This window comes from Achroia grisella, unplaced genomic scaffold (genome assembly GCF_030625045.1).
Source record: "Achroia grisella isolate CSIRO2021 unplaced genomic scaffold, CSIRO_AGI_Agris_v1 utg327, whole genome shotgun sequence".
NCBI lineage: Eukaryota > Metazoa > Arthropoda > Insecta > Lepidoptera > Pyralidae > Achroia > Achroia grisella.
Window position 1 is genome coordinate 1,404,914 of NW_026712799.1, and position 26,719 is coordinate 1,431,632.

General features: G+C 30.3%; 3 protein-coding genes across 3 annotated transcripts; all 3 read right to left on the minus strand.

Moving 5' to 3' along the window:
- Positions 1-1,677: 1,677 nt before the first annotated feature.
- Positions 1,678-11,005, minus strand: LOC131843620 (cytochrome P450 4c3-like). Its single transcript, XM_059192293.1, has 10 exons — positions 10,849-11,005; positions 10,299-10,388; positions 9,725-9,835; positions 9,199-9,384; positions 8,360-8,556; positions 7,817-7,886; positions 7,229-7,430; positions 6,676-6,827; positions 3,845-4,030; positions 1,678-1,862 (listed from the first exon to the last, which is right to left on the minus strand). Exons 1-10 carry the CDS (start codon positions 11,003-11,005, stop codon positions 1,678-1,680), a joined length of 1,536 nt encoding a protein of 511 aa, XP_059048276.1.
- A 3,714-nt stretch (positions 11,006-14,719) lies between these two features.
- On the minus strand, positions 14,720-17,063 carry LOC131843621 (putative gustatory receptor 28b). The gene is made up of 4 exons (XM_059192294.1): positions 16,047-17,063; positions 15,709-15,777; positions 15,074-15,163; positions 14,720-14,791 (listed from the first exon to the last, which is right to left on the minus strand). The coding sequence occupies exons 1-4, from the start codon at positions 17,061-17,063 to the stop codon at positions 14,720-14,722; spliced, it is 1,248 nt and encodes a 415-aa protein (XP_059048277.1).
- A 1,979-nt stretch (positions 17,064-19,042) lies between these two features.
- Positions 19,043-21,845, minus strand: LOC131843712 (putative gustatory receptor 28b). Its single transcript, XM_059192426.1, has 4 exons — positions 20,814-21,845; positions 20,475-20,543; positions 19,615-19,704; positions 19,043-19,114 (listed from the first exon to the last, which is right to left on the minus strand). The coding sequence occupies exons 1-4, from the start codon at positions 21,843-21,845 to the stop codon at positions 19,043-19,045; spliced, it is 1,263 nt and encodes a 420-aa protein (XP_059048409.1).
- Between the last annotated feature and the right edge of the window lie 4,874 nt (positions 21,846-26,719).

Below are 26,719 nucleotides of genomic sequence, written 5' to 3' on the forward strand. Positions count from 1 at the left end.
ACCTTGTTTGCCATTGAAGCGAAAAGATAGGCATGGGGTCGCTCTAGCTCAAGGTTTATGGACATTATGTAAGTACGTAGTAATAAAAAGACAATATTGAATAATATCATTAATTAATGGAAATTATAATATTACTACATTCATAACAAAAACTTGAACTAACTTGAAATACTTTTTAAAACAAACGAATACTTAAAGAAAATTAGATTCTATTTTATTGCCAATTTATTAGGTTTCTTGTTTCAAAGTTATCTCTAATTTTCTTGATCAAATTATACTTATTGAGCAATATTAAGAAAGAAGTATATTTATTTTTATCACCGAAATATTTATATTACAAAATATAATTTTAATTTATTTCACATATTAAAAGTTCTCACAATGCATATATTATACGAATACAGTCAAGTAAACCTTTATATATTTATTAAACATAAATATCAGTAACCATAAAATTTTTACTGACTCATATTTGACGGTTCATGGTCCCCCAATGTGGTATCAAAGTGGTGCCCAAGTTTTTGAAATCAATATTTATACTTTTTATCCGGCTCGAAGCTTAAAACCAGTGCAATATCAATGTATATTGCAATATCAGTGCTGATATTGCATTAGTTTAAAGATTTTCCTGGTATTTCTGAGAATTAACGTTCGTATACATCTTGATGTTGAGTTTAATATTCAAGAGTTGCCACATGACGAACTCCTTGGATAGCATAATCATATTGCTTTATGCAAAATTTCGACTGTCACTAGGCCAACGCTACGTTGTTATTGTTTACGGACCATCAACCACGTCTATCCTTTACCTAGAACTCAAGGTTCGGTGTTGAGTATGATGTTATCTAGAGGATTATTATTGGTATTGCATCAACATTTCGCATAGTCACATTTCACCATTGCAGATAACATAGGACTCTGCAAAATGAATATAGAAATACGTTTTTTATATATATATAAATGGAACATCCCAACTAACAGCTCAATGTATAGTAAGTGGTAACCGTTGCCTACTTATAGTATATGAATCAGCAAGCAAATCATTACGTCATCATTCCATAAGACTAAGACATGCCTCTTATCCTGTAATTTCCCTTCAACCGGCTCATGTCTTACAAAGCAAAATGCTTGGCGGTTTATATAGATGAGACTGAGGATCTCAAGTAGACGTTTTACTCAAGCAAATAAATTACAGAATAGTTGTGCCCGCGATTGATTTCATCCGCATGAAATTTATAGGCTAAGTATTAATCTGATGTACAAGCAAGCTATATGATTACTAAAGTTACATAAACTTTCAGCGTAATCTTAAAAAATAATCAATATATTGATTATTTTTTAAGATTCAAAAATGTACTTGGTTTTCCAAATAAAATAATAACTAGAATATAATACTAAAAGGAGTCCCTTTAGGCAAGGTTCCGAAAATACTGGCAAATAAAATAAAATAAAAATTGAGTTCACTCTTTTATTAAATTAAAAAAAAAAAATAAAAGACAAATAAACATTTGTATGGATTATTTAATTTTCTTACTATTGTAATAAAATAAATAAATAATACTCTTATTGTCTGCGCTCTCTCACGCTTATCTTATTCCTTAAGAATCCCCAGTCACTCTCAACTTTTATATAAATTAAATTACAATAAGTATATTCCGCTACATATGTATTTTCTCATTACGCTTTGAATAGTGGTAATCGCCGCTCCAAAGCTACTTGGTACCCGTCGGCGTCCTTCATCATAATGTCTATCTTGACTCTGATGCGAGGAACAGCAGTGGTCTCATGCTCTCCCACAACTTTGTAGGACCGAAGGACGGTGGACAATGCGGTCTTCATTGACATCAACGCATATTGATATCCTGTAACGAAAAGCATAACACATACATACATGTATACAAATGGACACGTATGCTAAGAGTCGCCCCTCCATCGATCCCTCGTCCAATTCAAACGGAGATCGAAATTACAACAGCCTGAGCCGAGGTTCGAGCCCCTAGTGGTGCCCTCAGACTAAAGTCGTATCTGGCAGGAGTTGGCCTTTAGCCGCTTCATAAGTCCTTCCGCGGGTTTGGGGTGAGTGTAGATGGCATCGTCCGGTGAAGCCGCAAAGGCCAGCCTCGGTTAACAGCATCAGAGTAGTCCGAACAAAAATGCTAGGAGTCTATCTAAGAACGTTTAATACAGATTGTTTCTATATCTATGTCTGTATAAAATCTTAGTAAGAAAATATATTACTAAATTAGCAGGAGTAGGTAATAATCAACACAAAAATTAACAGTTTCGATTAGAAAAATCGTTACAAATCAATTTAAAGTATCAATTATGAACTTGTTCAGAAAACTACTAATAAATTTTAAAACTTCATATATATAATGATATGTATGAAGTTTTATAATTTTATTTTAAATATACAATAAAATTCTTCATAATTATATGAATAAATAATAATGAAACTATCCAGTATAAAAATTCTTAGCCTTATTTTCACATTTCTACTTTGTTAGAATATGCGGCCTGGACTTCTGGAATCCTAGAATAATTATTACAGTACTTTACTACTCTTCTGAGTGTTCCAGTGACAATGGAATCTGCATTAATAAAGTAATTTTTAAATTATTAACCTCGATCCGGAAGTTATTCTAATATGAGTGGTATTAAATTAATTATCTGGAATTAACATCATAGTAAAACGTTTTTCAAGGAATAAATTGTTACATCGAGTCGGGCCAAACTATTTGTAACATTTGTATCGGGAAATACCTTTTTGACCGAAGTTGATGTAATTATAAAACAAGTCTCGTAATTATCACAATTATGTAACCGTAAGGTGTGCTATTGAATGAATAATTATGATACAATGTTAGGAGCTAGGACATTGCACTTAAGTATACGGTAACGGTAGTGAACTTAGGTATAATGTTGCTGTCCGCGTCGAATTCAGTATACGTTTATATAGATTAATAATTTTTGCGTAGTTTAGAAGATGTAAGCGGAGAAACCATATATTTCTCTCTGATATCGTCTTTGTTTTATTATATTCAGAAACGATATGGCATAAAGAATGTAACATCCAATTTTTTTTTTCTAAATGACTTTATTAATGAAATCTTGGTAGTTTGAATTCTCCGAAAATACTTTATTTTTAATATAATACAATTTAAAATAATTTTTAAATTAATTAATTAAAAAACTTACACCTATAAAGTACTATCCCATAAAAGAATCGATTAAAATCGTTAATAAAGAACTAGAAAGATTACTATATGTACACATATAAATATTATAAAGATTTTATTATTTATATACACATATAAATGACTAAATACAAATAAGCTGTGTTCTCAGATTAGGTAGTGAACTTACATAGAGGCGTGAAATCTTAGTTGGCACTACGCGTTGCTATTCCAGGGAACTAAGATAATCACGGATGCCCAAATATAACATTGATATTGTTGTGCTGTTCATGTATAATATAGCGACGGTTATCGCTTACCGTCTGGTTACCCGTCAGATTATTTGTCATTGTATTTATGTACAAACTTATATTATTCTTATTAATATAATAAACTCGAAAGTTTGTGAGTATGGATAGATGTTTTTTACTCTTTCACGCGAAAACTACTGAACAGATTTTGGTGAAACTTTACAGAAATATAGCTTATACATCAGAATAACATATAGGATATAAATTACATGCGGGTGAGACCACGGGCACATCTCGTAGTAAAATAAAAATGTAATTTCTTTTCTAGTCAGCTAAACTTTTTAAATATTTAATGGTAATTCACAGATCAATAACCGTACTTTATTAAGATCGGTAATAAAATATATATGAACTTACCTGGGCAATTTCTGGGTCCACTACTGAAAGGCATATAGCTACATGGATGGGCAAGGTTAAATCTTTCCGGGAGGAACCTATCGGGATCGAAGTGCTCCGCGTCCGGGCCCCAGTACTTGGGATCACGATGTACTCCCCAGATAGAAACTACAACGCCCGAGCCAGCTGGAAGGACACGGCCAGACGCTGAAATAAAAGAAAAAAAATTGAATATTCAGTCAATAAGTAATTATACATATATGACGACATCAGTGATATCATATATATAAAATTCTCGTATCACAATATTAGTTATAGGCCAATTTTTATGAAATTTTGTATGCATATTCAGAGGTCTGATAATCGGCTACTATCTACTTTTTAATACTCCTAAAAGATAAGGGTTGCTTTTTTTTATTTTATTTTGTTTATTATTCGGCATTACCTACAAAAATACATACAACCCTAAATTTTCACCCTTCTACCTTCTACCCGTATTTTTAATAGCAATTTCTGTTTATGAGGTAAAACAACTTTAATGGGGTCAGCTCGTATATTAAGTAATATCTAGTCAACTAGAATACTAAGTATATCTACAATCGTGTTGTCTGTTGTTGTTTTATTCAATACTAGCTACCCGCCCAATCTTCATAATATACATATAAACCTTCCTCTTGAACTACTGCTAACACCTGAATGAAAATCCGTTGCGTAATTTAAAAGATCTAAGCGCACAGACAGAGGAAGCGACATCATTTTATACTATGTAAATATTTGTAGAATACTGAACTTGTCAACGTATAGCATTGTATAAGATAAATAGGACACGTTTATGAATTATTTGGAAAGCAATATCAAAACTAACCTTAATTACTATGATTATGTATCTACAACAGAAATCCAAATATAGATAGATGTTCTGCTAAATACGTTGATTGTCTGTACTGACGAATTTGTTATAATATATTTTTTTATAATCATTACATAGTATAAAACAAAGTCGATGTCGCTGTCTGTCCGTCCCTATGTATGCTTAAATCTTTAAAACTACGCAATTTTGAAGCGGTTTTTTTTTATAGATAGAGGATTCAAGAGGAAGGTTTATATGTATAATACATATACACCCGTGCGAAGCCGGGGTGGGTAGCTAGTAAATATATAAACAAGTGTCAGCACACGGCGGCGACCGATTTGAAGGTAAGTGGTAACCATCGTCTTTACAAATAAACAAACACCACATTCGTTATTGTTATCTTACACCCTTAATATCGCTCTTGCGTTGCCATTAAGAAGACAAAGGCAATTTGTTTGAACAAAATTAGTGTGTTTTATAAAGGTAATTTCTTATGATTTTTTATAGAATCCAGTAAGCTCAAGGAATCATGTTTAATTAATAAAAAAACGTTTAGAACTTTCATGGTCGACTGCATTCCCAGAATCTACTAGGGTTAGCAGTCATGGTCTGGTTCTTAATTATTATATTACAATTCATAAATATCTAATATATTGTAAGTTTATTGTTAAATTTTTATCTGGCACTTAATAATAGATATGGTAATAAGAATTTTATATTTAGAAAGATTGTGTCTTCTATTATTTCGGTGGTTTTGATTGACATTGTAAGCCATTTAACTATATTCATATTTTAATATACATCTCTAAGTTTATTTACACTGCTGATTAAACTCCTACATAATTTATCATTAATATAAAGGTTTTAATATAAAGGTATTTATATTATTAAACGAGTCTTAAAAGTAACTATATAAAGTAAGACACACATTTTATTACACGACAGTTTCTGTCTACATTATATGTATGGAATGTGTATTGAAGCTTGAAATGAAAACTTTACTAAGCTAATTGGCGAGAGTGATAACTGTAATCTGTATTATTATTCTCCTAAAATGGGAATCTGGTTTGTTATGATGATAATAAATGATCATATGTTCAAAATTAATATGATGCTTGTTAATATAGTGGATTATACAGCCTACCTCTTTTATATAAACTAGAACCTCAACTCATTTGAACTGATATTACAAAAAAATGTAATTTATAAGATATTATGTTAATAATACAATTAATGGCAAATACCCTCTTACAATAACTCTTTTCTAATATTGTTACAACTAAGTACACGATTTAAATTTAATTTTATGTTTTTGTTTTTCAAGGCCATTGTTGCAATTTCTTGTGAAAAGAAATTTGCAAAATGAGTACAGTGCTTTCGCTGCAGCGCCAGCGTTTCACGACTTACTCGAATGACATAGCAAGTAACTACATTAAATTCCAGCATGTTTACCCAATCTTTGCTATCTACCTATTTATGCACCCGCTTTTCATTTTTGACACTTCTACTGGTATAAACCAGACCAGACCAAAAAATGTGTAAAAGTCTGACACTAATACCGAATTAATTATGAAGTAGACCTCCAGGCGGTTACCCCTGAAAACTATCGTGGTGCCATTTTTCAAAATGGGCCAACCGACCTGACCTCATGACTTTCTACAGTATTACCTTGTTTATCGTTTCGATAACTCACACATCACATTTTCTCAAATTCAAATGAAACATTTTATTTTCAGAACGGGAGATCGAAACGAGCTCATAATTTCTAAAATGTTTAAAATATAATTGTATTTCCGAGATAATGCGTTGTGTGATTATGTATTAAAAACTAGGATCTGCTTTTTATGCCTTTTGTTCTTAAACAATTTTTTGTCAGTCTCAAACAATTTATTTTACATATCGTCCATAATAAATAACATAACATAATGTTTAAATCAAATAACTGATAGTTTTCATATTAGAAAGTTATTAATTAAGTAATTAATATTTATTGACTCACGCAAAACAATGTCGTTTAGCACTTTTCTTATAATAAACGGCACGGGAGTGAAAAGTCTAAGGGATTCCTTCACAACTCGTTCTAAGTATTGCAGTTTTGGTAAATCTTCTTTGATTAGAGGACGATTTGAGTCACCAAATACTTCACATAACCTGTAAATTATATGTTAAATTTCACTAATATGTAAATTATAGATGTTTATTACTCATTCACGCAAAAACTATTGGGCAGATTTTGATGAAACTTAACAGTAATATAGTTTATACATTAGAATAACACCTATGTTATTATACTTTTTATAGGCTATAAAAAGTCACACGGATAAAACCGCGGGCACAGCTAGTATATCATAAACATTAATGACGGTAAACAGCGCTAGACAATGTTAAATGCCGGCGAAAATGATTATTAATAAGCTATCAAAATGTATCTGTAATTTTAGATGTGTCTCTCATTGTCTACTCTCGGATATGTAACTAAGTAATGAAAAATATAAAAATATTTTTTTTCGTATATTTAAATTGTCATAATAATTGTAAATGGAAATACTCACTCTTGGTAAACCTTTTCTTGTACATCCGGGTATTTGGCTAATAGCTTCAAGACATAGCCAAGTCCGACCGCCGAAGTGTCTGTCCCTGCTACCGTTAGGGTGAGTACTTCTTCTCTAAGCTCTATATCAGTGTAACCTTGGTTGCCACCAGAAAGCGTCACTAGCAAGTCAAGGAATGTTTTCATTTTGTACTGTCCCAAATCTGTAAATTAATTAGGAACTGAAAAATAGACATTTATTTGTCAAAGGTGGGAATGAAATGATAAATTGCAATTGCAGTGAAAATGCATTTATCACGAATACGATTCCACATCATACATTTAATTATCATTTTAAATGAGAGAGCACCAGATGCACGACAGAGAGAGAAGAAGCGAGATAAACAAAAGATGTGAGTAAGACATACTGACGTCTTCTGTTAAATAGAATAATTATATTAAAAAGTAACATAATTATTTATATGATATTTAAATTTTAAATATGATTTTGTCCCTTAATGTGCATCTAGAACATTATGTTCATAGAACATGAAGGGTTCGTATTAACCGCTGTCCCTTCTGTGTACTTTCATTAAAATACAAAACTCACCATATATTTTATCTGTCTCTGATTTAGAATCATTTTCAATCTTGATTTCTGCCCTTTTGATTTTTATTACCTAAAAAATTATATAAATATATTTTTTCTATTTCTATATTTTTTATTTCTACGTGTGCATCGTTTGTAAATTGTTATGGAACAACATGGTTATTGGACTCCCTAAAATAAGGCCGAGCTGATATAAATGTGAGGATTGAGTCAGCCATCACTGCGATGGCTGACTCAATCCTCATACTCGCGAAAAAGTGCCGCTTGTAGGCTGTAACTGGTCTGCTCTAATCACTACTACAGATTTAATCTTATTGTATATTTAATATTTCAACCTTAATAAATTGGTGCTAGTTGGTTGGTATTCACACAGTTCGACATAAAAATGGAAAGTCATAACGATTATTTAATAGAGCAATACGCAAATTTCTTGCTCATTCTTATTGTAAAGAGACAGCTTTCAGAATGAGCGGTTTTCAAAAATGCTTGTATGAAGAACCTTTAAATAAAGGATTTTCTAAAATATTGGTATGTATAACATACCTGATCAATGAAGTCGTGCATTTCCTTTAAACACTCCTGATGCTCAGTATACTGCGGGAACAATTTGTACAGCCAATCGGGTTGAAGCCACAAGTGAAATATTCTTTCACACACCAGATTCAAAATGCGATTCAAACATGTCAAGAATGGAGAATCGGGATTTTCCTGAGCATTAATTTTAACACCCATTGCCGTATCTAATTAAAAAAATGTAATTTGTTTAAAAAGTTATACAAAATCAGTATAGAAGCTTTTTGTTAATTTATAGGATATTTATTTTATAAATGGCCTAGCCAAGAAAACGTGAACCTGTTATGTGCCTGCCACTACCTGCCACAGCGTCACTGGGATCATTAAACAAAATAACAAAAAAATATGATTACGATTGTAATACTATATAGGATAACCTAAATTTTTGACAACATTCGCATTATGGGCATCTGACATGCCCACATTTTCCACAACCTATTTAAATGCAACATAACAGGCGATTAGTCTACCGAGGTTTCTGGAATTAATTTTGTTTGTTAGCAATAAAATATTATATTAGATATGAAATAGGACATATATATACTGGTATTATAAAATTGAAAGTAAATTTGGAACTGGAATAATGAAATTATAAATTTTTGATCTGGTAATGAAGTCACAAATTTGAGAATATTTATTATTCCAGTGACATAGGATATATAGTAGGTATGTAGGTCAATATATAAAAAAATCACAAAGTTATGAGCACCTGAAGAAACGTGCAGTCGAGCTACTAGTGAGTAGCAAAGCAAAGCAAGCCAAAGAACCTACGTATTGACGAACAACTACACAACTCTACAACAACTCACCGCAAACAGAGTCAAGAGTATAAGTGCTAACAAAAGGCCATAAACTGAATGGACCTTTGTTGACTTGTTTCTCCAGTCGCTCGGTCAGCTTAACACTCTGTTCAGAGAATACTTCTACGAAGTTCTCCACTATCTTTGGACTAAAGGCTGGCACGAGGACTTTTCGTCGCCGTCTCCAAATTGACACTGCATTCAAAATATTAAATTAAAATACCAGTGTATAAATCGACTCTATCACTATACGTAAAATATATGCTAGATTTTTTGAAAATTCTATTATAACTTTTGTTATATAATAATAGAATATTCTAAAAATCGTTAAACTTACCTCTTTGATAAATAAATGGAAATATTTAACATATTTAAAAAAGGAGGTGTTCCTTTATCTCCATAAGTACAAAATTGTTTCGTTTAACAGACTTGTAATACATTTGCAATTGCAGTAATCTAAGGTTGTGTAGCTTATTTTATCAATATTAAAGTTAGCTATTTTGCTAAACTAACAGTTAACTTTTATAATCCTCACCTGGTGCAAATATGGCTCCATTCCCAATTATTTTCCTTATAAAACGATGTAAGTCATCTTTTTCTAAACAGGTCTTCAACACAATGTCAAGATCCAATGGGTTAACTACCACTGACAAAGTAATATTTTAATTACTCAATTATATTTACATGTACAAGTTACTAAGTAGGGTAGGACGATCCTCTTAATGTTCCTTTTGGTATGGAGGATATATGGATAATGATAATGGAGGATATATATGCCATAGATATGAGTAATATTTAGAAGTACATACATGTTATGTATATGGGTATATACATAACATATATGTACTTATAAACACTCGTTCTTATATACTTCTGGATGTGTATGTAGTGGTTAAATTTATCATAGTAATATAACTTGAACTAATAATAATAATAATAAAAATACATATTTAACTATCAATAACAATCATTATTAAAAAAATAGACTAGTTTCTTATTATTTCTTATCGTCTAAAACTGCATTGTGAACTGGCTGTAGATTTTGTGTCAAAAGTAACTGTAATTGATTTGTACAAGTTTTCAATGAGTAGGTATAGTGTAGTGCTTACCAAAGTATAATATATGCCCCAACCAAACTTTTATCAGTCCATCATTATTCATAGCCTCGTAACTAAATCTTTGCAATGATGCCATTATATCTGTAAGACAATATCATACTAATATTATAAATTCGAAAGAATATCCATCTGTCTGACAGCTTTTTAACTTACCTGCAATTGAATGGATCTAAAGATTTGATGTACATTATCTTAAAAGCTAATAAAGTTGCAAGTAGCAACTATATTTATAATTACTAATTATATAATTATTATTATATTTACTCAAAAAAGGGGGATGACAATACATAATGCCAACATAAAAACACGGTTAATCATTAGAAAAGAATTTATTTCTATCCTCTTCGTATAATTTAGTAACACCACTACAGTACTTTGTCATATTAATATTTCTATCATAGATCTGCGTGTCTATACTATTTAAATACGCATTATTATGACAAGTTACAAAGTGTTTAGCGATATAGTTGCACTAATAAGCGGTTAACATAAATACCTTAATAATTGCAATTATTATACAAAATTACAATGTATGGCTCACCTTCAGTATTTCCGGACAACGAGTGCGCTAAACCTATTAAGGGCAGCTCGTCTTTAGCAGCCGGTATCAAAGAAGCTAACTTGTACATTTTCCGCCTTTTGAACCTATACGCAATTGTCCACACCACCAGCACCACAGCAATCAAACTCAGTATCATTTTGACATTAATTACGCCTTAATTAAAAAAAAATACACATTAATTTTTAAAAATAAATATTTTTTTTTTAGAGAACTATACCGACAGCGGACACGCAACGGTAAGGCAATAATTCATTTGCTCGACAGTTTTAAGTCGCTACGTTATATATACGGGGTCAATAAGTTCACGGTGAGGACTGAGGATATGACACAGCCTTCAAATAATGAGGATAAGTGGAGCAGGCGTTGTAACCAACATTTATTTAGATAAAATGCCGCAAGGGGGGCTAAATTCACTTTTGATTCAAGTTACGAGAATAATATTCATTTTACTTAACTCGTCGAGTTTCATCAAAAGCCTCCCAGAGCAAGAGTATTAGTTGATTAATAGAAATTATGATTAATTTCTATTAATCAACATTTATATAGCTAGTTTTTAAACCTGAAGGATCTTTTTTCAAGTTTAAAATTACATTACATTGTGTTAGTTAAACTTGATAAGCCTAGTTTTAAATTTAAACACATTTAAAAATAATAATAAATTACCTAATATTTTGAAGTAACCCCCGAGTAATTTTTTTTAATAAATTGAAACAGTGAATCATTTCTATCATGTCAGTTTCAAACAAAAAAAACTACATCTAAATCGGTCTTTTCATTTTAGGATCTACGATGGTCCAAAGAGGTTAACACGAATATACAAACTTATAATGCCTCTCTTTTTGCATCGGGTTTTATAAGCCTACTTCTATTATCATCAGGATTGTTAAATCTCCACAAAGAGCAAAATTAAAATTGAAACGCTTTCTTATGTAATCGGTAGGAAGAGGAATAAACCTTAATTAATATAGTTATTTCTAATAATTTGATACTTATATGTTAAAAAATTCACTGTCAACATTGTAACCACTCGTTCACTTTGTTATTTATGAAACCAAACTATACTTACGTCTGTATCCACCAATACCTGGGATTTCTTTGATCCAATATGTGAGTGTATGCTTGTTTATATACAATCAATAGATCACTATTGACTGTATCGATCTCCCCATGTTAATACACATTGTAAATCGTTGTGTTTAAAATATAATGTATATGTTAATTATTATTTAAAAACGTTACGTTACTACTTACGTTCATTTCGCAGTAATCATACTATGTATATTACAAATAATAATGTTAATTATATGTAACAATAATAACAATAATTAATAATCACTAATCATATGACAATCTCTTACAATGCTCGTTATACAAACTCCTCCGAAACGGTTTGACCGATTTTTGTGTTGTTTTATGGCGTATATTTGATAGTTCTCAGAACAGGTTATTTTTTATACCTAGATGATAAAAGTGGCAATATCCAGAATTCATTTATATTGGCAATATCCAAAAATAATCTATATTGCAAAAACAAAATTTTCAAGGTCAGGTAGTATTTTATAAACTGTGTACGCGAATGTAATGAATCTACTCTTACTTTTTATTTATTTTATTTAGAATTCATCCGGATTCTTCTTCGGGATGAATGACGGTGCATTCATCACAGTGTATCGCACACAAGATATAGTAGATTAATTATCTCGCTATGGCAGAAATTACTTTTCAAACAGTGAAAGAATTTCACAAAACGGTGCATTGTTTCCAAAATTTACTTTCCTCATAATAAAATCTACTCTCACTCTTAATAATAATATCACTATAGATCAATTCTATGATAATGTCAAGGATAAATATTCAATATTGCACTATATATCTTGTTTGACAACAGGAAGAATAAATATTATTATGTTAATCTTTGTGATTATAGTTTGGTTCAAGCGGTCAATCATTAGGTAGAGTACGTAGTATGCAACTATAATTGATCTATTGTTTTGTTGACCATTTTGCACCATATTCTTGTAACTTCATAAATTGACGCAGTATGTTAACAACCATAGAACCTAACTAGGTCTCCTAATTGCCTTGTTGTTACTTACTATCAACACTTGCAATCATAATTTACTAAAGACTAGATACAGTTCAAGAATATAATATTCAGAATGAGCTCTTAAAAATCCGTCAAGTAGTTCTTCGTTATGAACATTACTTATAAATACATACATACATAATAGATATAAGCATAAAAAAACAATGAAATCCTATTTCCGAAGAAGTCGGTAGAAGTCGAGCAAACTGTATTTACATCTACCGAGTACACAGATTGTACAACAGAATAGAATAGAAAATCATTTATTCAAATATAAGTTATATGAATAAATCATCTTCTATTCTATTCTGTTTAATGTTTAACTTTTGGATAGTAATACTTATTTTTTTAATCTACCTACTACTCATTCGGATTCATGTCTCCTCACAAGAAGAACGAGCAAGAAACTTGCATCTGACCAATAAACAATCAATCAAAATTTTGTGTATATAGAATTAATAGGTTTCATCAGAATATTTCAGGATCAGCAAAACATTGGTACGTAAAACACATTGCAAGCCCAAGCAGCTATACCGTCAGATCATAAGTATTCCCATTATGTTGGCAATCATGTCCCAACGTAATGGCATTTATAGTAATATACTGGGATAATGTATGATCACTGGTAATTTGACATTGTGGTTATCACAACATTTGCAACATGTCCACGTTTCACTGAGTATAATAGGATCATAATCTACTATACATATTTTTAAACAAGATATTTTCCGTGAAAATAATATATATAATATTAGCTGTACCCGAGGTTTCACCCACGTTAAATTTCAATAAAAATATATAGCCTATATAATATTCTGATGCTTATAAAAGAAAGAGTAATAAACATCCATACTTACAAACTTTCGCGTTTATAATATTAGGACAATTAACACAGCGCCATCTAGTCCCAAGGTAAGCAGAGCTAATGTTATGGGTACTAGACAACTGATATAAATATAATACATACATATATTTTTTTTTAATACATACATGTTATACAAACTAAAATACCCAAACCGATACAAATAATTATGCTCATAAATATGAATTAAGGCGGTATGCGAAACCGCTAGATTGCTGCGGCCGCACTATATCACTTCGCCTTTTTGAAGCACATTTGTTTTTAAGTATACCTAACACGAATCGCTTGCTGGACATCTTGGTCTTCACTATTGAAATTTATTATCATGATGTATCATGATAATAAACCTCATTTATAGTATACTAGCTGTGCCCGCGGTTTCACCCGCGTGAAATTTATAGCCTATATGTTATTCTTATGTATTATATATGTTGAAACTTTACAGTAATATAGCTTATATTGCTGTAAAGTTTCAACAAAATCCGTTGAGTAGTTTTTGCGTAAAAGAGTAACAAACATCCATCCATACTCACAAACTTTCACGTTTATCATATTAATAATAATAAGATTTAGAATTGTAAACAACAGTGATGTTTAAACACACATATGTTGGTAATATATTCACTGCAAGAATCGTGATAAAATACAGATAAATATTTTAATATTAATAAGCAAACATTTTCAAAAGAAAGCGAATTGCAAAGATATGGCTGACGTCATAAATATATTCTTAGAGGTCGAATTGATAGAAATCCTTAATTTGCAGCTCATAGAGTTGAAGAATCTCTCCATTTCTTAATACAAATCAACCTTCGGTAGTAAACCTTCATTGATTCCATTCCACGATTGACATTGATTCTTTACACCTTGACTTTCAATCTCTTTATAGTAAATTCAACCCGTTAAATGTAACTTTGTGGATCTGTGACAAATTGTAATAGTATCACCAAGAAAGTTAATACGGATCGGGCGCCCTGGAATAGAAATTATTATATTGTTGTAAATTTTTTTATCCTCATTTTATGAAACAATAATCATCGTTATTTTATTTATTCAAAGTGCTAAAAATTTGTAATTACACATTGTCTAGTAAAAAGTAGAGTAAACACAAAAATATATGTAATATGTCTTTTTAATTTAACTTCTATGTTATTGCTTGAATAACTGATTTCATAACATCAGTTACACAATATAGATATTCTATTATGTAGACAATACTTCTAAATTATGAAATATAATACACATGTCATACTGACCTCTTGTAATAATGTATAATCCAATGTATAAAGACCGGAAGCAGTGAATTTAGGCACTAAATGAAGCAACTGCATCGAGAACTGTCTTGCCTAAAATATATTCGTAAACATAAGGAAAGTGAAACTGCAAATTCGTTTTATAGTTGTAAATTAAGTAAATAATAAATATAGTATAATATGGATATATTCTTCATTGATATAATCAATCAAATCATATCGTTTCTCGGCCATTTAGCTAAGATCAAAGTGTAGACTAAATTGACCATTTAGTAAGGAAACCTCAAAGTAACAAGTAAAGCAAATAAACAATATTTATCTATAATGGAACCAAAACCGAACTGTACCCGATCGAATGTAATAATAATAATATCCCTGGACAATACACATTTAGTCTCAAGGTGCGCCTGTGTTATACATACATACATAATATACATGAAAAACACCCCAGTGGAACCCGTGACCATCAGAAGTTAAAGGTGTGCTAAACCGCTAGATCACCGTAGCGGTTAAATAGAAAATCATAAAATAATTTACAAATAGAAAATCGAATTGTCAACTTTTTCTTTCACAATTCTATATCTTATAATTTAGAATGGAAAATATTTAGATATTAGTATGTTTAATTAGTCACCCACCTCATTCGTAACCTCAGGACTAAAGTCACAATTTACTATTTCGTGTACAATGAAGGATGTTTTTTTCGCCTGAAATTAGATATATGTATTTATAATTTAATTTATTATAATATATATTTTATAACATTATTGCAAAATGGGCCTTTCACAAGGGTGTAGTTATTGTATTTTGATTAATTAAAAAAATATACTTACATAAACTACTCAAGCTAATACCAGCTTTGTACAAGTAAAAGATTTTTAAAATTAGTTATTTATTTTGAGTTTATATTGCAAACAAAATAAATATCAGTCATACTCAGTATTTTGTATTACGTGCATATGATTAATGGACTTACCTCCCGTACGGTACTTTCAGCGAAATATACATTCGAAATAAAAATAACAACTGCATATAAAACCTGCCAAAACACGTACGTCAAAAAGCTAACATATCTCTGCAGATCCAAATATAAACCGGCCGCTGTTGCTTCCATAAAATAAAACATGTACAGGACTATATAACTAATATTTGATAACATTGTTATGAATAATGTGAAGCCATAATGTTTGTTAATGGTTTCAGACCCTGCGTACATTATGGTATTAATTTTAGCACACAGCCTGATTTTTTCACAAACATCTTGAATTTCTGCGGCTGATCGCGATTCCTCTGATTTCTCCAGGGGACGTATGGATTCCTTTATATCTCTAAGAACATCATTTACAGCTGTGTGTCTCTCTCTTAGAGCCATTAAATAATAACAGTAACAGGAAGTTATTACAAAAGACAGCGTATCAGGGTATACGCCCTGGTAAATTTTTGCATACGGTATAGACATGTCTAGCTTATGTAAAACGTACCATATGGTAAATAATCGTAAATAATATACACCATACTGAGCCACACCAATAGTGAACGACACCAACACGTGCTTGTTATAATCCAATAGTACTCCTAATTTCTCTAATAATTCATCCATTTGAAAAATCTGTCGTGCGTACTTCGGGTCATTGTGCAAACTGAAGGGTAATTTCCACATCAAATATACAACATATACAATTGCCACAGCTTTTTCATACATTTCACCATACTGCTTCAGCCTGGTATTAAATAACAATCGAAGAACGGTTTGATCGTTTTGAAAAGCGATGGAAAAACAATATAAGTATAAGGAATACCAAAAAATATACATGCAGAAACCAAAATAAGAAAATTTCGAAACTACAGTTGTTTTCGTGGGACTTATTAAACCCAGTACTTGATAGCCCATTAATTTTAAAAGCCAAAATGCCATAGCGGTAGCCTCTACCATGTTCTGACATTTCTTAAAAAATATCTTCCCAATATATTTTCTGAACGTATTCTTTACCATGTTAAGATTCAGTTATAAGTAATATACTCATATATAATAATAGATACAATATCAATGCTCAACTGCCTGTATTGCAATGGTACGTTTTATTTTACTTCTAACTTAAATTTAATATTCATTATATCACATCATGTGATGAAATTAAATGATACGACAGTAGATAATTTAATGAAATAAAACTATAATTGTAATAATTATATAGTAAATATGGATACACTGATGACACATATTTGTATGTAGAATATTTATGTGACTCCACCTCCATTGTACTTACTGCTCTATTATATAGGTACTTAATTCTAAATTGTCATATTATTGTTTTTTCGTCCTGAAAATATGGTCTACGCGAATATGCACAATACATCATCCAAAAAAGAAATACTCAAAAGCTTGCCCTATATCAGGCTGCTTAGTCCACATAGTAGCTTGGGATATCTTCCCCTAACGAAAAAGATTCGTTTCCTATAGTAAACCGTTAGAGTCTATATGGTATAACTAGTGATTTTTCTCAATAGTGAGACGTTGACTGCTGTGCTCCAATCTTTTAGATGATGATGATGATAATACTAATGACCCAAGTTAATTCACAGAGCGTCATCTAGTCCCAAATGCACACATAATACACTTAGAAAACGTCCAGACAAATGCAAATAATCATACCTATGAATATAAAAGTTTTTACTGTGTGAGGAAACCAACCCGCGACCATCAAAAGTAGTGGTGTGCTAAACCGCTACCACTAGACCCCCTGGGCCGACATACTAAGTAGACTATAAATTCGTAATTTCGTGGATTAAAATATATTAATTATTTTTATAAGACAATCTGTATTTGTATATTATGTCCCATGTAACAAACATATTCATAATATATAGTTCATAATTTGAAGAAAATATTTACTGTAATTTTATTGGAGTTAGCCACAGTTATTACGTATGTATGTTTAGCAGTATGGGATAATGTTTGTTATACATTATTTCGTTATTAAAGAAATATCAAATATAAATCTATTTAAAAAATACGTAGCAATATATGCATTTACCCAAGTCGATATAGCTCAATAACAAATTAAGCTTAATGCAATGAATTTCCTTTACAGCAGGAACACTAATCATGCATAAAATCAAATAACGTAATTGCAAAATATATCTTTTTGTTTGAGAGGTAAATCAAACACTTATAAATGTTTAATAAATGACATTTATTTTAAAGTAATCCTATCGATATATAATTTTACACTTAAATATTTTCAAACTAAGATACAATGCCCGTACAGGGTTTCTTAGGCTTTCCCTTCGGTTCAATTATACATTTCTAGCATATTATCATCATTAGGAGACCTAAGTTTTCCTGTAATCAGTGAGAATTCTGCAATGATATGTGTCATGTTACAAATGTAAAAAATATTGTTAAACATCTTGAAACAAGAGGAGAGGGAATTGGATTCTTATAAATTGCAAATAATGACAGGCCGAGCCACACGCGGTCCCCTTGGAAACCACTATGGTTAAATACTGATAAGTACACCACGATGGATAGTTAGATCTAACTTCTTACTCATCCTATTATCCTTTACTGGTGCACCGCCAGGGTATACCGTTAGCGCAAGCGGGAGCATCATATCATTATCATTAATTGACCTTATCATACGAGTATTTTAGTAGAACAGTATTTTAGTAGAGTAGAACATTCGCTGCTCTTGTAGTATTCATATGTTAATTTTATATAATTAATAATAAATACTATTAGTTAATACCAGATAACATAAATAACATACATGCATACTTTTAAATTCTGAATGTAGTTAGGTACATTAAATCTTGCAAAATTGACGCGTGCAACCTAAAAATATTGCTTCAATGTAATGGTTGCAATAGTTTCGAGTAGAGTCAACACCTGTGTAAAAAAATAATAATAGAGACATTATATTAAAAAAATGTAACAATAACCAAACAATACTACCTATATTACCTGGGTTGTTAATGTCTTCTTTCGGAATCTGAGACAAATTGTAATATCATCAGCATAAAGGTCACAATTGTCATAGCTTTCTGAAATCAGAATTAAGAAAGTATATTATTTCTTGGTATAATATAGCACAGTTTAAACACATGAATAACAATAACGATTTATCTGTGAGCATGAGATGACTGTGAATATGGATGAATGAAAGAGAAAAACATATTACGCCGACCCCAAATAAATGGCATAAGGAAGAAGCAGATGATGAATCCAGTCCAGAGACGTATAAGGATGATGATTAGTATGTATCTATACAAGGAAACAGTAGTTCTCCTGTCCGATTCTAATCAGAGATCGCAATTGTGACAGCCTGAGCAAAATTTGAATTTTAAGTTTTTTCTACAAAAAACATTATCATCTGAAATGGTGTGAAATGTGATATAGGGAATTAAACTTTTTGTACACAAACTCGCGGGTACCTAACAGTTCGTTGAACTATATGTGAAATGTTCGAGAAAACATATAAATATGTATGTAGTTTAATAATGTTAACTAAAGCCTATATCTATAGTAGTTTAATAAAAATTACCTGATACAGGTTTTCATAATCTAATGTGTAAAAACCTGAAGCCGTGAATATTAGACGCTGATGCAGCAATTGTTGGGAGAGCAGCATAGCCTGATTTTAAACAAAGACACGTCTAGATTATATTCCTGTATATAACAATATTTTTGCCTCTACTTGTAATTTAACAAATAACTCTTGCTTTTATATATATATATATATATATATATATATATATATATATATATATATATATATATATATATATATATATATATATACCTCATTTATTCATCAAATACTAATTAGATTAGTCCTCTATGTCTAACAATTAATGTCTTCTATCATGAGTAGGTATCACATGATAATGATTGATGCCATAGTGCTATTCAGGTATTTAAGCGACGACGCAACTGTTACTATTTACCATCCGGTAGACCCTCAGATTATTTGCCATTCCTATATAAAAATAAGGTTACCTAATTTCGTGTATTGCTAGTAACAATATCCTAACAATTGTTGTCCCTTATAAGCTGGGGTCATCAGGGACAAGTAGCGAATTTTGAAGAGGGTGAGCACAATAGATGTATGTATGTCGTAGTGCTACAGATGCACCTGACAAAAGCCCAAACAACCCAATAAAAAAAAATAGTAACAATAGTTTAAAACCACTACGACGCCGGCGAGACATCAAGCTTCAATTTCTATTTTTCGTTGTTAGTATATACTCTCAGCAGTTGAGTTGAGTTTTCCGTTTTCTAGTTCATCAAACTTATCCCGAAACTTTTAATCTCGCCATTCTTGGCATTTCGTATCGCCTTAAATATTGAACATTGAAGTCATGGGATTTTACTTTTTAGGTACATAGTCGTAGACATCCTTACCTCCTTCGTGATAGCGGGGCTTAAGTTACTGTTTATTAATTCATGGGTGATGAATGACATTTTTTTAACCTGAAAGAAATCAAATAAAGTAAATATTTAATATGAATTAGATGCCTATGTATTATGTTTTCGTTAGTCATATCTGGGTAATATACAATGCAAAAATGTATTTTTAAACAACTGATTATACTAACAACAATAACGACAAATGAAATGAGCAATTAGTTTCTTAGCAATGCCAACAATAATATTGTAATACTTCATATACTAAAGGTATATAATATTTTGTTTTAGACCTTAATATGTTTTCTTATACTTTATTAATTAAAATATACGAACCACGAACACTGTATACTCAGCACAGTAGACATTAATGAACAAAATCACTGTTGAGTACATAATCTGCCAAAATATGTACACTAAGAAATCTAAATATAATTGCATATTGTGAAATAATCCCATGGCAGTTGCTTCCATAAAATAAAACATATATATTATTATATAGTTCATACAAAATAGTAATGTAATATAAAGAGCGAAGCCAAACAATTCGTTGATTATCTCAGAAGCTGAATATAGGATGCTACATATTTTTGCAGAGCTCTTTATTTTCTCACTAACATACTTGTCTTCTAGCTGGCACGCCTTGTTCATATCCACTGGCTTACGACGAACGAAAATCATGTATTCCCACGAGTTTTTATTTTTTATATCAATCAATACTTTGTTTAACATCATGTACCTCTCTCGCAATAGGAATAAATGATACCAATAAAAGCAAGACACTATGAGGGCCAAATTATCCGAGTATATGTTTTGAAATAACTTTTCATACGGAATAGGCATATTTATATTCGATATAACGAACCATAGAGAAATTGATCGAAGCATACAAGTAAATATGACAATCACTACAGTGGCAATTGTGAGCCATCGATCTTTGTTGTAGTCCAATAACATGCCTATATCAGATATCATTTTGTCAGCAGCAATTATAGTTTTTGCAAACCGTGGGGTAGCAAATAAGTCAAAACCAAGTTTCCACATCATATAAAGAAAGTAGAACGTTGTAGCAAACTCCTCATAGATATCGCCATACTGTTTAAGTTTGGAATTGAACATCAATCGGACAACCGTTTGATCCGTAACGTGCGAATTATAAACACAGTAGAAGTACAGGCAAGACCAAATAACAAAACTAAATAGTCCAAGAAATGAAAACATAGATTCAGTGTCGTATTTTGAATGATTTAAAGCAATCACTTGATATCCCGTCAACTTTAAGATCAGATTTGTTAGGGACAAAGCTTCCAACACATTATAATATTTTCTTTTTCTATAAAACGAAGATAAAAATGTGTTCTTTTTCATTTTTCTGTCTCTTAGAAATTGGCCTGAACGTTAAAAAGCACGTTACAAAACTTATTGCCACGTAGATGTGACGTGCCGTATTAGTCACGAAATTATATTTAATATACGTTCAATTTCGTTATTGGATAACTGTATTGGTGAAGTAAAGGTTACTATACACATGTATAGACAAAAATGTTGTGGCCTCGATTTATCTATTTGGATACGAAGTTTTAAATAAAACAAAATCTATGGTATTCGCAATTATCCACCGGATAAACGTTTTTATTTCACCCGAACGTTCACATTTATAATGATATTCTACATTATGAACATCATAGGCATTATATTGTCATGAACAATAAAGAAAAATAGGCATGTTATATACAAAGGTAATATAATGTTGCCATTAGTTATTTATAAGCACTATACAATTTTACATAATTTGAAATATAAGCATTTCTTGGTAGTATAAATCTCGCAGCCATTGCGATTCTTAAATTAATATTGGTGCATTCTATACATATTCATTAAATAACTAATATCATTTACAAAAAAATAAATTGTGCTCTGTATCATTTCATTTACAATTAAGTATCGGTATTTATAATTAATTATTAAAGAATAGAGAGCATGGTAAAGCTTCGATTGATAAGTAGCAAATATGCATCCATTGCTTTGAAGTTTAAACAGATCAGCTGTTCAATAGCGAAGCTAAGGTTATTATACAAGCGGATCATAAAGGTATCGTTTAAAATTAATAAATTTACATATCTTATGGCACTTTATTTAGATACATACGGTAACATTAACATTAAACTGTAGATATACAAATTGATTTTAAGACTTTTATTTTATTTGACTCAATTTTTGATTAGACAAGTAGAAACTTTATATATAGTGTTTCTAAATACTATATTATTATTATAAATAAAACATTCTGTGTAAATATATAAAGTATAACTGAAAATGTATAACAATTGATAATCTAGCGCTAGTATCAGAATACAAGTCTACGAACTACGAAAGAGTCTAAATATGTTTATGAAAACAATTTTTCAACTTTTTATCTATATTTTGTTCCAAACTTCAATATACACATTAATTACTTGTCATAAATTATGAACATATCTCAAGTGGAATCATATTAAAATTTATTGATAACAATACAATACATACCTACTAACGCTGGACATCATATTGTTATAATTTCTGTTTAAATAGAAGTAGTCTTTCATAATATCATCAACTTAGTAAGTACCTACCAATAGCGTTCAAAGTAAAATATTAAACGCTATATATATTTAAATACCCAAATGATGGGGGTTGCGTACACATTAAATATAAATATAGATAAAATGGGAAAATCCATATTATAATAAATAATATTTTCATGACTAAATCAATGCACAAACTTTATACTTTACTAAACTGAAACCAAATAAAAGATTTACTATTATATATTTGTATCACATAAATGATACCCACTGTATAAAAATCAGTTTTGAGATTTTAGAATTATATTCACAGAGAAATAAATATAATCTAATTAACAACCAATTGCTCATTTAGGTATTAGCGGTGTGAGTAGATCTCATAATATCTGACATATTTAAGAGTAAATATCACTTGCTTGTTTTTACAAAGTTGAGGTAGCAACGAACAATACAGTCCGCCTTATGTACAATCAGCCTCATATTAAAGCGTTAAGGATGGTCACATAAGGATATCACCTACTTCATGACCACCGTGTTACCTATCTTATGAAGCCGACTGTACTGATATTCCTAAACCTGTTATGGAAACTTACAAAATCGTTAATTTGCTCAAATTTCGAAAATAAAACGAGTGCAAATTAAAAAATTGTAAATTATTCAACTGCGTTCCATATTCAATTCATAAATTTATTGCTTTGCAATAGCGGCACTTGGGAATTTTATATAAACATTAAATTCACGATAGTACAACATATACGGCAATAAACAAAATAAGTAGTCATTACAGTAGTGCACGAGTACACTAAAATACATTTTATTTCAATATTTTGTGACTCTATTCATTTATGTCATATAATAAATAATACACCTACAATAATAGTAGATATTGAGTTTGAAACATTTCTATTTCAAACTAAAATATAAGTCGAGATTTTATATAAATTATTTATAATTAAAATAGTTGGAACATTAGGAGTAATATTTTATGATATAACAGATAATTTTAAGGTTATTATATGTTTATTTGTCCATGTTGAGATTTAAAATATTGCGGCTCTTTTTAAGTGCCACGTGTACAAAGGTCAAACTATGCAAAGAGCAAATAAATCGTTGAGAATACACGCGTCCTACATCCGAAAGAAAAGGAAACCACCAGTATATTTTTGTTTGTCGTTTACTATATTTGGTCAAGTAAATATTAACATTGAATAGTTAATTTGGTGTATTTTTCCTAGACAATAATGTACAACTCTCATATATGTATGTATTACTTTATATTTATCATTTAAATATAATTTTACTTAAAAACGAATGATTAAAATTCAGCCTATTTAAAAACAACTTAAGTTTGCGAGTGCTAGCAGCGTGGAATGGGCAATAAATGCAATTAAAATCTTAAGTCTAGAAAAATGCTCTATAGGATAGTGGTCTCATGTAAAGTAATAAATAGGTTCAAAATCACAAGACTTAAATCGGCATTTCGGTACTGATCATTGTAATAAATGGCAACCAAACGGATAGAGATAATTATAACAATATTATACTCCCTCTTTTTCACATCGCTATCTCTTCATTTCTATTATCATCTTTCCCACTGTCGAAAAATTACTACAACCCATAGATATAATACTAACGTAAGTTATTCAGTAAAAGAATTTAAAGATTCCACAGTAAAGCTTTCAACAACTGCATTAAAATATGTAAATCACTTTTAATTATGAGCTATATTATATTTATTTGATCATAGTAAGTGAAATAAATCTATGTGATATAATTTGCTTATTACAAATAATGGATAATTTGCCTATAAATAAATCGTTTAACTAGATCTCTCATTTCAAGCATGTCAAATTTAAAGCTGTTTACTTATTCTACGTTATAATAGTAACTTTAATTTTCGTGACTTTTAATTTTCTTTTATTTTACGCAGATGCCGATAAAAGTAAAATTTCTTCAATCATTATAAGATTTATTTCTATACTTTCAATAATATTAAATATATTAGTAGTCTAGGAATATGACTATAGTGATATTTCTTATGAGTTTGGTCGCATTGATAACATTATATATGAGATGTTAATGAGAATCATAAAACACCTTAACATCAACTATACATGAATATAAAGGGATATATTATCTGTGTCTGTCTTCCTAAAAGGAACAATATTATCAAGCGCTGCATCCCATATTCTCATAAAAGGAAACCAGTAATTTTTAGACCGCTCCTCTGAACGCCTAATTTTATAAGTAACAGATTCTTAAAACTGCCCAATATTAAAATTAGAGGAAAAAGAAATAACACAACCAGATATAATATTTGCAATTGATCTTTAACGAATTAGCTATTTATAGAATACTTAATTGACGGTGTAACCGCAAAAGGAGAAAATTTCTAAACACAAATCCATACTGTTTGTTATCTTTACCAAACAAGTCGCGAGTAACAGGTAATCCTGTATATAAAATTCTCATGTGATGTTACGTAGTCAGTAATGGTTCGGTAATGGGATGTTATGATGATAATGATATAAAATAATAGATAATACTGAAAAACTTATAGATCACGCTGCCATATGGAGGGGTCTCTAGTTTAATATTTAAATACAAATAATAGAGCTGTAATACCATTTTAGACATACCTCACTCTAGATTAAAATCATATATTTCAATTAAATATCCAAATATGAGAATATCAATTTCATATTAGGTAATTTTTAAGCGAGTCTATGGATATGCCTTCATAAAATGAATATTTAAGATAACATTGTGATGAAATTGTAACAATTTACTAATAGCACTAAATTTGATAAACGATAAAGTGTCGCATTATAGTAAATTGATGTTGATTACTATTACTTTATATAATTCAATATTTAATAAATAAGCGACTGAAAATTACCACTTTTTCATGAATTCACTACAAATTAAACTTAATTTAATTATTCGTATTGACGAAGGAAATGAAGCAACGAAAAAAGTTAATAATTAAAGATACTTAATTAATATAAAATTGACTTAAAATCATTCTAATCAACTGATATCTTTCTCTTAATATAATTAACTTGTCATTGAAATGTAATAGTTTTAATCTTCTAAAATATTTGGAACAATGAAACAGAAGAAGCATGAAATTCAGTTCGTAACTATGTCTATATCCAATACTTGCATTAAATATAGACATAATATATTGGGCATAAGAAAGAAATAACAGTCTTTCACAGATCGCATTTCTCAACTAATTACTAACATAAGTGGGATAACTTCATACGACAACATATAATTTTACGATTGCTTATATTTGACTGCATTATTTACTACTCCTACGGTTATGAATGAAATTATCTAAAATCACCGATATGGTAACACTGTAACTTCGACAGCTTTTCTAGCATTATATGACTTAAATTTTAGTCAGTTAATTCCAAATTAACTTCACTTTTACTTCCACATTTATTCAATTTCAAAGTTGATGAAGTATCGATCCATACCAAAAGGTAGTAAAATATTGTCTTTGTGTCTATTCCTAGATGATAAACAAATAATGAGAGTACGTGGACGTATAGAGCATAGTCAACAAGATTATGATGCGAAACCAGTGTATCGTTTAAGACTCAGTGCAAACGGTTATTAATTGACTTTCAACTTTCAATTGGCAGTTTTACTAAAACAATGGAAGAT

Bases quoted from the DNA above. Each gene is read 5' to 3' on its own strand.
- LOC131843620 (XM_059192293.1), bottom strand. From the start codon at position 11,005: ATGATACTGAGTTTGATTGCTGTGGTGCTGGTGGTGTGGACAATTGCG. The intron at 10,389-10,848 runs GTGAGCCATACA...ATTGTCTTACAG, and splicing joins GTTGTCCGGAAATACTGAAG to ATATAATGGCATCATTGCAA. The intron at 6,828-7,228 runs GTGAGTATTTCC...TATAATTTACAG, and splicing joins CAAGAAAAGGTTTACCAAGA to GTTATGTGAAGTATTTGGTG.
- LOC131843621 (XM_059192294.1), bottom strand. From the start codon at position 17,063: ATGGTAAAGAATACGTTCAGAAAATATATTGGGAAGATATTTTTTAAG. The intron at 15,778-16,046 runs GTAAGTCCATTA...ATCTAATTTCAG, and splicing joins CTGAAAGTACCGTACGGGAG to GCGAAAAAAACATCCTTCAT. The intron at 14,792-15,073 runs GTCAGTATGACA...TTTCTATTCCAG, and splicing joins ATTATACATTATTACAAGAG to GGCGCCCGATCCGTATTAAC.
- LOC131843712 (XM_059192426.1), bottom strand. From the start codon at position 21,845: ATGAAAAAGAACACATTTTTATCTTCGTTTTATAGAAAAAGAAAATAT. The intron at 20,544-20,813 runs GTTCGTATATTT...GATTTCTTTCAG, and splicing joins CTGAGTATACAGTGTTCGTG to GTTAAAAAAATGTCATTCAT. The intron at 19,705-20,474 runs GTAAGGATGTCT...GTTTAAAATCAG, and splicing joins GCCCCGCTATCACGAAGGAG to GCTATGCTGCTCTCCCAACA.